The sequence below is a fragment of the Branchiostoma lanceolatum genome, chromosome 6 (genome assembly GCF_035083965.1).
Source record: "Branchiostoma lanceolatum isolate klBraLanc5 chromosome 6, klBraLanc5.hap2, whole genome shotgun sequence".
Lineage (NCBI taxonomy): Eukaryota > Metazoa > Chordata > Leptocardii > Amphioxiformes > Branchiostomatidae > Branchiostoma > Branchiostoma lanceolatum.
Window position 1 is genome coordinate 5,228,823 of NC_089727.1, and position 15,058 is coordinate 5,243,880.

The window sequence follows — 15,058 nt, forward strand, 5'->3', positions numbered from 1 at the left end:
AACACCGTGGTCAGTTTGCTCGCCCGGCGACAAAATCGTCCTGAGGAAAGGCCTTTTTGCCAGATATAGTCGGTTCTATACGTCAGAGTGCATTTCGTGTGACGGCGACCAACAATATCCTTCTGAAGTCGCGAACAGACCCAAGGGCAAGTGTTTTAGAGGTGTCCAGTGGCTGGCTCTAACAGGTCTTCGGTACGGAACACTGTCGTCACAAAAACTCGCTGCTGTCGACACTTCTGTCAATAGCCTCTTTCTTCACGACACAGGGATAACTGACTTAGACACTGCCGTATTCGAAGATTTCGTGAAATTACAGAGCTTGTATCTAGATTATAACACGTTAACACACATTCCCAGATACTGGTGCAGCACTGAAAGTATGTCAAATCTCAAGGAGCTTTCGATTTCTCACAATGCCATCTCCAGTTTAGATCCGGGATGTTTTGAAAATCTGAACGCTCTCGACTCGCTAGACCTACAGAATAACTTACTCCGAGAAATACTTTGTGAATGGTTCACTGGGTTGGACCAATTGAAAGTACTACTTCTAAGCAAAAACCAAATTGAAACCATTTCACCAAACGCGTTCGAGTTTCTAACTCAACTGGAGATTCTCGATCTAAGTAACAATAACTTAGTGTGTCTAGACAGACAAGTATTGACGTATCTGAGAAAGCTTCGCAGAGTTACACTCGGTGGCGATTATTCTGCGGTCTCCAAAGAATATACTACACGCCGCACGGCCTGGACCGTAGTGGTCGATAGCTGTTTGGGAACCCAGACACAATTGATACGAATTGAGCGCGACAACGTTAGCATGGTTTTATATATCAATTATCACACCACTGAAGACCGATTCTCTATTGAATGGTATAGGTCAGAAAGCCAGGCAATATCTACTAGTATTGGCTACGATCAAGTCAATCCAGAAGTATGCGTTCCACCCACGGAAAGGATTCGCGATAGACTCGGCCATTTTTCATCCCAGCCTCCTTTCGTTATCATAGCGACGAATGGCGAGGGGAGGGGGCACACTTCGTCGTCTTCTTCGGGTCAGTGTTCGACGGAATGGGAAAACGCTAGGGGGGTAGGTTTGGCGTTAAAGGGTACATCCAGTTTGAAGGTGTCTGATGTAGAAATGCGTAGTGATGTAGGTGTCATGGAGAAAGGTCTCAGCGTGGTCGCAAGAGCCTGGAGAGAAACAGCTACTAGTGCAGGTGATGACAGCGGCACACTGGAGTTAGCAGTACCCTGCTTCACTCTTCTACATGTCGAAAAAGACGTGTCGTTCTTTCAAGCACCCAAAATACAGAAGGTAGATACAGCGTGCCGTCAAAGAGAGGGTTCTGTGAATGCCGACGGTTTTACCGCAGCAACAAATCGCATCTTTACGACTGCATTCATGACTAGCCCTGGTATTTCGAACGACAGAACTATAACAACAGAAAATGCAGTGCCATCACATGTGACAGTAATTAGCCTTGATAGACAAAACAGCACAGTCGAGGCCACAACCTCTGGGGTACTGTTATTTTCTCTCATGAAGAATAACGCAGATAGTGAAGATAGTGGTACAAAAGGAAGAATTCCTATAATGATAGTCTCTGTAGTTAGTGTAGTAGCAGGCTTGCTCGTTGTGATATGTTTCATTGTTTGGTTTTGCCATAAAAGAAGAAGTAAAGATTATGAAAATAGAGCACATGTAGCGGTTCTTGGGCCAAATCCACAACCACGTTCCGCAGAAAAATCTACTCGCGAAGACTGTACACATGAGGTAGTAACTTGCTCTGATAATCTTGAAGAGAGCCAGCCAAATCGTCCCAGAAATCTCTCGAGTTTTCCTAAGAATGTACAGCACCAAAGCAATGCAGAGGCAATGTCTCCGGCAGTGATTATGCCTCAAACATACGACAACAGTGCCTTATATGAAATAAATGAAGAAGAAGAAGTTCCCGACTACTCTGAAAGAACAGATGAGGATGCCCGTGGTGACAGAATACAGGCGGTAGATTCCCCCCGCACAGATAAAGAACAGGACATGAAAAACAGAAACACAGATCGTGCAACGGGACTGGTCTCATACGGCAGTTCTTCGCGTATTAAGGATAACCTGACAACTTATGAACACAATCCCAAACGGCATCGCGATGAAAACACGGCCCATGGGGGTAACAGTAACATCTCAAAAGACACTGACGCTTCATTCTATAAGGTCGACACGTCTGTAACGGCTGTAGAGATGGTAGGATTATATGTTAGCAAGTCTGTCCATCAAGAGCAGTCAGCTTACGAAATGGGCGACTCTGAAGGTAGATCAAACCGCACGGACATCTACGTACCCGCGACATCGGATGGTGTTATTCCCCTAGCCTCTACCAGGCTCCACAGGTCGCTAGAAAAATAGCAGAAATTGACCAAATAGACGGATAACATGCCAGTTAGTCGGCTAAAGTACCAGGCTCCATAGGTCGCTGGAAAAATAGTAGAAATTGGCCAAATAGACGGATAACATGTCAGTGACCTGTGTAGCCTGGTATAGGCTATTATTCCCCGTGATTTGACCGAGGAGGGTACAAATGGACACTCTTAATGCAAAGATATGTAAAGATACATTAAACATTGCTTTCTTACGAGAAGAGATATTGAAACCTACTATTAGCCTACTATCTGATTGTATTAAGATATGGAGATTTACAGGTGCTTATGTTATCCTTTATTGTTAAGTGAGAAGAATGCTAAGATTTATTTTGTATTTCTATTTTGTAATTTGTATAGTCGACCGTACCAAAGTAACTGTACATGATTGTTCTTATAAGAAGGCTTCTTGTGGTGGTTTTCTTGGCATCGACGAGGACGTTGAATCGAACGCGGCAAGATAAGAACATCGGGCGGATATGAAAAACCTAGAGCCAATCAAAGGAATGGCGATGTAACGTTAACAGTTACGCCTCTGTTGTTCTGTTGTGACGTCATGTGTTGCCGGTCACGTGCCTGTGTTGCCTGTTGTTTTGAATATGCGATATTTCATTGTTCGTAATGTCAAAGAAATGGTAAAAGTGTCTAGTGGACGTTTTCTTGAGTCATTTTGACTCTTATGGTTTAGTGATGCACATGGGCAAACTTTTCGTAAGGTTGGAATAGCTGAATATTGAATTCTGTCTGTCGTGATGTTAATTTTAACTAATATTCTGACTTATATAATTGTTGTACATGGAAAGTAGGGTTGATTATACCAGAGTTACTTGTGTAATTGAGTTCAGTTTGTAATGGTGGTATCAATAAATGTTGTTCACAGTGGTTTGTTTATGAGTACATTTGATTGATTGATTGATTGATTGATTGATTGATTGATTGGTTGGTTGGTTGGTTGGTTGGTTGGTTGGTTGGTTGGTTGACTGGCTGGCTGGTTGGTTGACTGACTGGCTGACTAACTGACCAACTGACTAACTGACTAACTGACCAACTGACTAACTGACTAACTGACTAACTGACTAACTGACTAACTGACTAACTGACTAACTGACTAACTGACTAACTGACTGACTAATTTCTTAACAATATGTTATTTCGAATATAGATAAACAACTTAATGTAGAGAATCAATAAAGGAACACTCGACTTTTGGTACTTTTAGTGAAGAATCATTGACAATAGAAAAATAATGACGTGTAAACATAACAACAACTGAGTTCGATCAACCGTAAGCAGAGGTTTCGATCGGGGGTGAGTAGTGGCTGAGATTAATGCTGTCCTCCCGAATAAAAAAGACTCTTTTACACAACCAAGAGATTTATTCCACCGACGTTTCGGTGACCATCCTGTCACCTTCTTCAAGGCAATTCTGACTGGTTCACAGAGCAATGCAGCACAGGTGTTGCTGCTTATACATAATGAGATGCATCTTTTTATTCAGTGACTTACCAACCTGATGAAACTATTCACGAATGCTGTCCTCCCTTCATAAATTAATGTTACACATGGAGGGGCAGTGACACCGATTCTGAAAGGATAGCCCCGCCCTGATGCGTTCTGTCGCAGGGAGAGCAGCGTTAAAAATCCCGGCCACTACTACTACTAGCCCGCCGATCGAAACCTCTGCTTGGAGAATAGTTTTAAATCCTACATGGACCCGTCGACTACTACTTCCTGAGTATGTGACGTCGGAGTCACTTGTCTGCAGCGGCGGGTCCTAATTGTAGGATAACCTATGTGACCTTGACCAGAGACGGGGGGCGACATAGGTTATCCGGCATTTAGGACCCGCTCCTGCAGTGACGTGGCTCTGACGTCACGTCCCGGAAGCAGCGGTAGACGGGTTGATGGCGGTTAATTGAAAATTTTGAAGTAACTCCCAAATCATCCCAGTGTTGCTTTTGTAAAGTTTAATCTTTTCTTCATTTGATGTCTTATCAATTTAAGTTCACCCCTTATCATTTAAAGACTACACTGAGCACATATTCCTTATGAAGAAAACGACAATCGTGAATACGATAATACAATAACATTTATTGCTCATGCTCAAAGAAACTGTTGCACAACTTATTTTGGTCGGATTTTACACAGACCACGTGATATACCACAATGACGTCCTAACCATCACTCAGCAAATCTGCAAAAATATTACGTTATCGCTAGCTTGTAATATGATTTTCTCAGTCGTTAAGTTATTCTCGGAATATCATGGACCTGTAGATCCACTTTCAGACTACACAAGACAAAGCCATCCACATAAGAATGCAATGTTCTTGTTAATAACTTCCTATCATTACAAAATTACATCAATGATGTTTATTTACAAAAGACATTTAGCATTATCACCATAAAACGTACATACAGTTAAACGGCCCAATCATGGATAATTAAGGTACATATCAATTACATTAGAAACAAAAGGAACCATGTACAAGACCAACCACCGGTCCACACGTCAGGCATGGCGACAATCTGTGGCCATCGTCCCAGCAAAATGACATTTCTCTAAATCAATTAAAAACTCTTATGTCCCTATAAAAAAAATTTTGCTTCAAGGATCGTATTTGTCCAGTATCTTTGGCTGGCCACTTTTTCGATTGGACGCTTCCTCGGGTCGAATCGTCGGCGTACCGACACACTTTTCTCATCAATGACATCACAACAAACAGCATCATCTGACCTAGCAGGCATGTAAATGTCCGTGCGATCTGGGCTGCCGGTAAAACTGTTCATCTTTACCAGGTCTGTGCTCTTGGTCGACGAAGTTGCTGACGGACGCACTCACCATATCTACCCTTTACATATGTTTCCGTGCCACTTGCTCCACCGTGGTATAGCGCGCCTGTGCTGCCATGAGTAGCGGTCGTAGAATAGAGTAAGTCTGCTACAGCTGTGGCAGCATAGAAAGCCAACTCGGGACGGCCGCTGGAATCTTCGTCCTTTATTTCACTGTAGTTGTGGCCCGACGGGACGTACACTTCATCCTCGTCTATTTGCTCGTAGCTTTGTGCCTGAGCTGGCTTGGAGGTCGGTCGCGGAGAACCACGACCGTCGTGGCCCGTCCTTTCTGTCCGGGGTGTTTCTGGCGTATCCCGCGGCCGCTTGTACTGCACATTACTCTGTATGACACGGGGAAAATTCGAAAGGGACTGGAGAACTTTTGATCCATTGCCTTCTCCGCCGGAGTTTTCTGTGGCATTGTTTTGATTATTTCTTAATCTCCTTCCGTATACGAAGCAAAACAAAGTAGCAATCACAATGAGTGGACCTACCACAATGACGCCTACTACGACAGGGATTCTCACATCTATTCCGAAAACTACACCGGAGGTTGCTTCATTTCGATTGAGAGAGTGTTCTCTAGTTGTTGTTCCGACTCTGTTGTTCTTTGTTTCTGGATTCCAGATTACATTTGTTAGAAAGGCGGGCGTTGTTTTTTCCGCTTCAGTCATTCTGCTTTCCTTATCATAAGGAGTAGCTACGGATGTCTGCAAACGTACAACATCTGTTTTTAAAGTAAAAACCTTGTCATTGCTAAAGCTCGCCATCTGAGAACATCTCGTGTCATCAGCCTCTTGTGACATGGGTACAATGAAGGACGAAACGTGTTTTTTATCACGGATGAGAGCAAAACAGGGCACGTCTATGAAATGTCCGCTGTCGCTGTATGCGTTACCCGTCTTTGTGCACACCGGCTCCTTGTTCACCACCACGCTGAAGCCCTGTTCTCTAACCTTACTACTTTCTACGCCAGACACTCGCAGACTGGAACCACCCTTTAATGCCAAATCTATTCCACCAGACATTTTCCATGCCTCCGAACATTGAGATGAAAAAGAGTCGTGCGATGATTTTTCACGGTTCTTTGCTATAATGACGAACGGAGGAACGGGCACAAAATGACCAACCGACAATCGGTCAAGCAGACGACATGTGTCCGTAGTCAGTGGAACTTTGGGCCTTGTTATCATCCTACTGAACCATTCAATATTGAATTTATTAGGAACCTCATAATTGATATGCAGAACCACGCCATCGACCTCAATTCCTATCCATTGTGTTGTATGTTGATTACAGGTTTGGATCACAGCGTTCCAAATCATACTTTGAGTAGTATTTTCTCTGAAGACCAAAAGATGATTTCCACTAAGTGTGACTTTGCTAAGTTTGCTACTCTCCAACGCTTTTCTGTCCAGACGTACTACGTTATTGTGACTTAGATCTAGAAACTGCAGCTGGGGCAAAGACTCGAACGCGTCTGGTGGAACGGTTTTAATATGGTTTTCATTGAGAAGTAGCGTTTTCAATTCGTCCAGCCCAGAAAACCATTGACCCTGTACTACTCTTAATGCGTTACCCTGTAGATCTAACGCAGAAAGCCTGATCAGATTGTCAAAACAGCCCGGATCTAGACTGGAGATGTTATTGTGAGAAAGCGAAAGCTGCATGAGGTGGGATTGACGCGAAACGCCGAAAAGGTATCTAGGGATGTGCGTTAACATGTTATAATCAAGATATAACCTTCGCAACTTGGTAAAGGCTTCGAAAGGAGCCTTACCAACTTCAACTATTCCTGCAGCAATAAGAAAGAGTGCTTGGAGGGAAGAAGGGTCGATGGCAGCTAGTTTTTCTGACGACAACACCCCGTATTGAACCCCTCTTAGAGAGAACCACTCTACACCTGGAAAACACATGCCTGTCGGCCTGTTCGCAATTTCAAAAGAATGCCTTTCACCGTTACACGAAAGGCACACACTTCGATGATATCTATTATACCTAGGAAGCCAGGGAATGTATAAAATACTTTTGTCTTCGGGGATGCAAAAAGTCCACTCTTTTCTTTCGCACGTGGCCATGGGAAAGCACGTCTGGTTTGATGACGCGTTGGACACCACTGACAAGGTAAGAACAATCAGAATACACAGTACGTAAGTAGCCCCGGGCCTCATCGTGAAGACGGGTCTTCTATTCGTCAGCTTTCTTTACCCCCAGAAATGTCCAGATTTCGTTTGAAGCAGTTCTTTGTCTTTCTTGTCTCGTAATTCAGTATATGCGCCTTTGTACAAAGTTGTGACGAATTGTCTAAGATAGAATTTTTGATGAAGTAAGTTTTTTTCCTGCCTTTGCAGAATAAAAGGCAGGTAGTTTCGGATACGTAACCAAGGGAGAGACAATTTTGTTTGAGGCAGTTCTTTGTCCTTCTAAGTCTCGTAATTCAGTTGCGTTTTTGTAGAACGTTTTGACGAATTGACAAAGATGAATGTCTTGTAAGATTTTACTTGCCCTCGCAGGGTAAAAGGATGGTAGGTTCGGATACGTGACTGCGAGTGAGACAACTTAACGAAGCCGTGTTACCTGGCTGAATGGTGTTGGACGTTCCAAACCGCCGCCTGATGCCGGATGTCTTGGCGGGAAGTCTGCACAGAGTCGCCGTGACGTCAGCTGGACAGGTCTGGTGCAGTCCGAAAACGGCAGCAAAAAGCGGGAAAAATTGGCTTTCTGACGGCTCGCCTTTAGTGTATCTTAGTATTTGTCGAATACGCTTTTGACTTTACGATAGTGAGACAAAGCATATCAAAGCAAAACGGAAGTGCAAGCAATTTCGGTAGTACAGCCGAAAGTGAAGAGAGTGTCGGTGCCAACCGGACGTCGAGGCATATATTGGAAAAGCCAGACTAATTTACTTAATTGAAGGTCCAGTATGGGTTGCTTATGCAAGGAACCACGTGTTTGGAACAACAACAAAATTGGTCCTAGCTGCATGTGTGGCCACACGACACACGCGGCCTCTGACACGTGTGGACGACAAAAAAATCTAGGTCACATCAATACGCCTTTCTCACACGGCGGACATGATAGAATAAAAACGAGGCCAATGAGACAAAAACAAATCTACCGCATCCGCTACCATTTAGTTTTCCTCCCAAATCACAATCAATTATCAATATTATAACGAGTGTAATGCACAGAAAAGATGCAGCAATTTAGAGCTTCGTTGACCGATCCAATAGTCACGCTCTCCTCCGTTAAGACGTAGAAATGAAAAATAAAAAAAATATAAATGCAGATATTTGACGGACATGCAGCCACTTCCTCATTGCTCGATTGTCAGATTACCATGTAATCTTTGATTGAACTGCTAATTGTGATGGACAGTAAGGATCGGTCTAATGTTTGCCACAATGGACTCGTTTTGAATCTATCATGTCCTCCGCGTGAGAAGAAAAATAGTTTTTGGTTGATGTCAGAGGTACAAAGGTCACGAGCTTATCTGTGAGGTTTCAGAATATATTTCAGTATAGACAGGAGAGGACGTTGTCTCATTCACGTACTGGTCATAAAGTAAAGTAAAGTGAAGTAAACGCAAAGCTTTTCCCATCAACTTCTAGACTGTTCAAACATGCTCCATTTTGCGGTTAGTTACCCCTGTCTGTTACGTGTTCAAGATGGCCTAGATAGCGAGTAGAACGTGTGCTGAATATGCAATATGTAGCGTTATATCAGTGTTTCTAGGAATAGCGCACAGTAATGTTTGACGTCCTTGTCACCTCCTTCACCCATTTATTGTGCCAGTGCGGAGGGGTTGGCTGGATTGACACTAGCACTGTAAATGCATTTAAGTTCGCGTGGTTTTTATTTCGCGCTAAGGCGAAAATGGAGTGTTCGCGGTGGTTTTAAGTTTGCGTCAGCGCTACAGTCACATACTGCTACAGTATTGTACAAAACGTTCGCCTTGGTTTTAAGTTCGCGGTGAAAAGGTTGCCGCGAAAACCACGAACATAAAACCACAGCGAACATTTCTGCATTTACAGTATATCGTTTGGTGGTCTGGTGTCCAAATGATTACCATGTAAGACCATATAAGCAACGAGCAGTTAGGGAAAAGGCCGCAGTTGTCAAAGGAAAGCGGACGATGTCCACATATATCCTTAACCTACTCATTAGGTACAAAATATGGTGTACAATAATGTAAGTGGCACTCGGCCGGCGCCTAACATTGATGCCTTTCATGTTAACCCGAGCTCGTGTATTTAAGACTCTTAAATGTCATTCAAAATGTATATAAAGACGTCTAGACCGTCTTTATAGGCTTTAAGTCTAATGTCTTGTATATTGCCACATTTTGACAAGTCAAGAGGGCATACCCTATCACAGCCTAATCTGCAGTACCGCTCCCGGTCGCGACGAGAAAAGCGATGAAGACGAAATTCAGTCTTTTCGGGAATAGAGAAATCGAGAAAGGTTCGGAAAGGGGTTTGAGGTTATGAGGAATATATAATTAATTCATTTCGAAAATGCGATCATCTAAAACCAAGTAGAACTGAATTTAGAATATTTCACAAAAGAGCAATGGGATATTTGGTCATGGATGATATGTTTCCTTCGCATTTTAACAATAGAGGGTCCAATAGAGGTTACCGCATACACATTTTCTGTAAATTGTAACATTCTGGAGGGCATCTGAATTGCAAATATATTTTGTGAAACAAGAACACGTTGAACTGTTTGTCTATCAATAGACCAAATTTTCCCTTCGAAAGGCTGTAAGGTGTGTGGACTGTGCAATGTAACCTTGTCCTTGGATGCAAGGGGACCTGATTAAGAAAGTATATTATGTTTTCCATCTTTTTTTAAAGATTTAAAAAAAAACTAGGTCCTTGAAATTTTAAGTTTTAAATTGGCAGAACTGATATAGTTTCAGGCTGTACGAATAAGTACAAATATCTACCTTAATGAGGATAATATCTTTCCAAGGAATGGATCTGGAACAAAGTTGCTCTAAGAATTAAATTGCTAGGGATGTTAAGTAAAATGAAATAAAAACAGAGAAATGAGGCATTTGGAATGTTTATTTATTTGAATGGAACTACAATGAGTTGCCATCGTCGCAAAGCGAGTTTGTCTAAATCCAGCTAAGGCAGAAGCTGATCAAAGAGTAAACTGAATATCATTATTTCCGGATGACTGGAGTGATGGCGTTTGTGTCTGTGGTAACGTCAGCCATTTTGTACGTCGATCATGATGACGTCGGTGTTCACCAATGGTGGAGGGAGGGTCGTTGGCCTAAGCCTTGCTCTGTGAAAAGAAACAAATATAAGTTGCATTTTGGTATATCTTGAAACTAATGTGTAGCAATAACAGACGTGAACAAAAAACAGTGTATTCATCTTCAAACCAACGTCTCTTGAAAATCTTTCTGCGCTTTGTATTTTTTCTTTTGTTTTGTTTTGTTTTCAGTCATACTTTTTTTTCATATTTTACATGATGTTCCGATTATGAAGTCAGGGGTTGCGCAAATCCAATTCAGGTCGCAGCAAGGTCGCCATCTAATGGAATGAGGGACTTATTCCCAAAGCAGATCTATCGTTGGCTATAAGACCATAACCCTTGTGTGAGGACGAAAACTCCCATTGCCATTGGAATACGGTCTTATAGACACAGATAGATCTACTTGGAGATTAGGGGACTTACCCTAGCCTCTCCCAGGCTCCACCGGTCGCTAGAAAAATCATAGAAATTGGCCAAACAGACGGATAACATGCCAGAGAAATTAGTCCGCTATAGAAGTTACAGTTGGTGGATGGGATATTGGACCCACTATGGATGGGATATTGGACCCTCTATCCGTAGGCGACTCCCTTAGCATGCCATTCACTCTATTTGGCCAATTTCTACTATTTTCCCCAGCCATCCACGGGGCCTGGTAGAGGCTAGACTTACCCCACAGGGTGGTCCCACGTTGAAGGCCCAGTCGCAGTACAAGTGCTCCGGGTTGAAGACCATGCCGGCGTACCCACACGGGCGGTGGAAGGGCTGGGGGAAGCCGAACAGACACTGGTAGTACATGGCGCAGTCCTCCGGGTCAGGGTAGTACCCGTCAGCCCTACCGTCACAGGTGAACTCCGGCACTGAGGGTGGACAAACACTGGTAAAATGTGGCTATTGGCAGAATAATTTTGGCGAAATCACTTGTTAGGACCAAGTATATTAATTTAAAGAGGCAAAACTGGTTTGGACAAAAAGCACTAGCCATCAGCGGGGCTCGAACCCACAACCTCCGAATGCCATTGACGACTATGGCAGTGCTTGCTAGAAGCTCTGTGAGCTGACCATTTGTTAATGGGTTGTTACCTTTGAAGGCTCTATATTTTCTGGGCCGTTTGTCTCTGTTTGTGTGTTTGTGAACACCATATCCCAAGAAGGTGTGACTGGATTCTTATGATATTTGGTAGGTGGGTAGGGGTCATGAAAATAAAGGTTCGATAATGGGTTTCCTAGCGGCTTTGGAAGGTATTGCAGCGGTTTTGATATCGTGTGTTCGACATGCTATGACTGATATTTTGCCGTATTTGCATAATCAAGGAGAAACATCTATGATAAGGGGGAAAATATTGGTACCCACATTCCCCTTCAATGAAAACCCCTTAAAAAGAATGAACCTTTAGCACACTAAAGTAGCCGTTTGGCCCCCAATTCCAGATTGGTTACAGAGTTAGGCAGCAGGCAGACGGTTAACGTTACCTGACAAAATAACGAACTAGAGTTCCACGACCTCATACCTTCGCAACACTGCCCAGTAAGGAAACTTCATGCTCAGAGTGTTACTGTTACTCTCAGTTGACCCAGGCAAAATGTACCACCATTTTCACGCAATATTTCCCAGAAATGTCGTTAAAATTTTGAGTGACCTTGGGTACGTACCCTTGACCTTCAGCACGGTTGACTTGATGTCCACACTTCCACCGCTTGTCACCTTGCACCAGTACCTGTAGAAAAACAGTCATTTTTGAATCACATCACCTCAAACTTCCTCCAAGCCAGCCAGCCAGCCAACCAACCAACCAAACAACCAAACAACCAACCACAACCAACCACAACCAACCACAACCAACCAACCAACCAACCAACCAACCAACCAACCAACCAACCAACCACAACCAACCAACCAGTCAATAAATCCACGCTATCAAACATAGCCTACTGACCTCCCCGCGTCGGCTACCTGCGCCCCGGTCAGTTTGAGGGAGTTGGAGGGCGTCACGCTGAACTGGCCGAATCCGTCCTCAACCTCTATCGGGTCGGCAAATCCCAAGATGCCAACGTTGGCCTTGGATGCGATTTGGGTGTAGTTTCCGGTCGTCACCCAGTTACTTCCGGCAAAGGCAGGTCCCTAGTAACAGACAAGACGCCGTCAATGATTGTTTTCGTGCCCAGTTATTCGTGTATTAGATTAGTTCTTTAAAACTGTTAGATATTAGAAATAGTTCAACTGTCATGCACTGTATCTACAAGTTGCCATACATCGTACTTGTTACACTTGTCCGAAGCAATAAAGTTCTTCTAATGGTAAGTAACACTAACAGACTCCATGTCAGTGCCGATAGGAATTGAGAAAATTTCAGGTGACAGTCATGAAAGATATCAAAATCGGACGTTCTGCTGCAATACTATGGAAAACCGTCAAGGGTCATCATTCTTCATTTTGCCAACACCTACCAACATCCCAAATATCATAAAGATTCATCCACAACTTCTCGAGGTGAGCTGTTAACAAACCAACAGACAAACACACAAACATACAGCTCCGTAAACATCATTTTCTAGGAGAAGGTATAAAAAAAAGAAAACACAACTTCATGTTCAAAAGGATTTAGACGATGTTACTGATTCTAAAAGTTTCTTTCCTCTTTTCCTTTGAGAAGGTCAAAGGCCCGGGTAGTCAAACTTTGCACGCAACTCAGAAAACTGTGTTGCCTGACCTTGAACCAGTCGTAAATCGGGTGAGTGCAGCCATTGCAGTAACACGTCATCTCCACGTCAGCACCTTCCTCCACTTCCTTCTCGGTGGACACGGAGATGACGATGAAGGGTTGGGAATGGCCTGGGGAGGGGGGCAGCACCGTTTCGTCAAACATTCGTTGATCTCAATTGACAGCAACACAAAAGACTAGTTCTCAACAAACACATTGCATTATATTTTTTTCATTTGACATATGACACACTATACAAGTAACGGTACATGGATAAAAACGTATTACATATAGTATCACACGTATCCAATAATAATCCAGGCAAGGCTGAAAATGTGCGGTTTAGTTTAAGCTCACCAGTTTCAGTCAGCAGGACGGACTTGGCGTCCACTCCGAGCTCCGTGCGCGCACCCCACTCCGCCACGGTGCACCAGTACCGCGCGAAGTCACTGGACTGAAGCGGAAAAGTTTTGTGCAATGATTCTAACATCTTACTCAAAAGCGGAGAAGAGTCGGTTATAATATCACGTAATGATTTGCAAATCGTACACCGACAAGTTTTATTGCACGGTTAATGGTGTTACGTTTGCCCAGTAGGAACGAAAATTACTTTTCTGTATTAAGCTATCATCAATAACTGTTCTAACTTGAGCCATGAATGTTGCCCCCACATAGAAATAGCACATCATCATCATGTCATACAGAGTACCATACGCTAATGAACCGTTTCGCTACATCAGATGCAGCAATATAGAAAGTTGCTGCTAAACTGTATAACAAAATACCAGTCGTAGCAGAATAGCCTGGGTGCCATCCGATTACTAACGGGGGTCCTACACTCGCTACCCGATTTTTGTTCAGGGTAGCGTGTAGTAGGAGCCCCGGTAGCAATCGGATGGCACCCAGGCTAGTAGCAGAAAGCTAGTATGACAAAACAGCACCCTGAGTCCGCTGATCTTGATCGCGGGTTTGTCCAGATCTGCCACCTCCACACGGCCGAAGTAGTCGCCGAAGCTGTCCTCGCGCCGGAAGGTCTCGTTCCCCCACACCTTGTGCCCGGTGTAGATCCGCTCAGCGCCGCGGAAGTCGTCGTTGCCCTGGACAAGATATCGAAGAACACATTAAAGAAAACACCAAGTACGGAGTACTACAAAGACAAAGCATCAAAATGAGAAAAAGGTAAAGCCTTCTCATGAGATTGCTACCGCAGAGAGGGGGCTCAAAAACGTCACCTTTTTGACAAATGACGGTAACGTTAAGTGAAATTCATTTTCTTTCCATATAGACACACACACACAGTGTCACACATAGACACACACAATCACAAGCTTATACGTACCAACATACACGCACACCGTCACACACACCAGAGAGAGGGGGAGGGAAAGAGGTACGTTACCTTGAACCAGGCGATGGTAGGAGGCTGTGTGGAGTTCGGCTTGAGGTCAAACTCGCACTTGAGCTCCGCCGAGCCGCCCACACCCGCCTCCACCTTCGGCTCAGGGGTCCTGACAGTGACGATGGTCATGGCGTGCGCTGGGCAGGAATAAAAAAACATTCACGGTGTACAGCAGTCTTGCATTGTCCGTTTCGTTGCTTTCAAATCTTTTAAGTGTACAATGAAAACCATTCCTGTGGCAACTTGTTTATGTGTAGAAATCGAAATGAGGAATGTTGATAGTAAGGTTAACTTACCTCCAACCGCAAGGACGACCAGGCCCAGTACCAACTGCATGGTTGTGGATAAGGCTGTCAGAAATAGAGGGAAACTATTGTCAATATAGAAATACAACAATGATCTACTCTCCAAGCAGACGTTCGGCTCCGGCTGGTGT

General features: G+C 43.8%; 1 protein-coding gene across 1 annotated transcript; it reads right to left on the reverse strand.

Annotated features, from left to right (window-relative positions):
• Positions 1 to 10,304: 10,304 nt before the first annotated feature.
• On the reverse strand, positions 10,305 to 15,053 carry LOC136437283 (coxsackievirus and adenovirus receptor homolog). Its single transcript, XM_066431798.1, has 9 exons — positions 14,919 to 15,053; positions 14,623 to 14,759; positions 14,165 to 14,320; positions 13,581 to 13,677; positions 13,233 to 13,354; positions 12,459 to 12,643; positions 12,175 to 12,239; positions 11,194 to 11,381; positions 10,305 to 10,548 (listed from the first exon to the last, which is right to left on the reverse strand). Exons 1-9 carry the CDS (start codon positions 14,956 to 14,958, stop codon positions 10,537 to 10,539), a joined length of 1,002 nt encoding a protein of 333 aa, XP_066287895.1. The 5' UTR covers positions 14,959 to 15,053; the 3' UTR covers positions 10,305 to 10,536.
• Between the last annotated feature and the right edge of the window lie 5 nt (positions 15,054 to 15,058).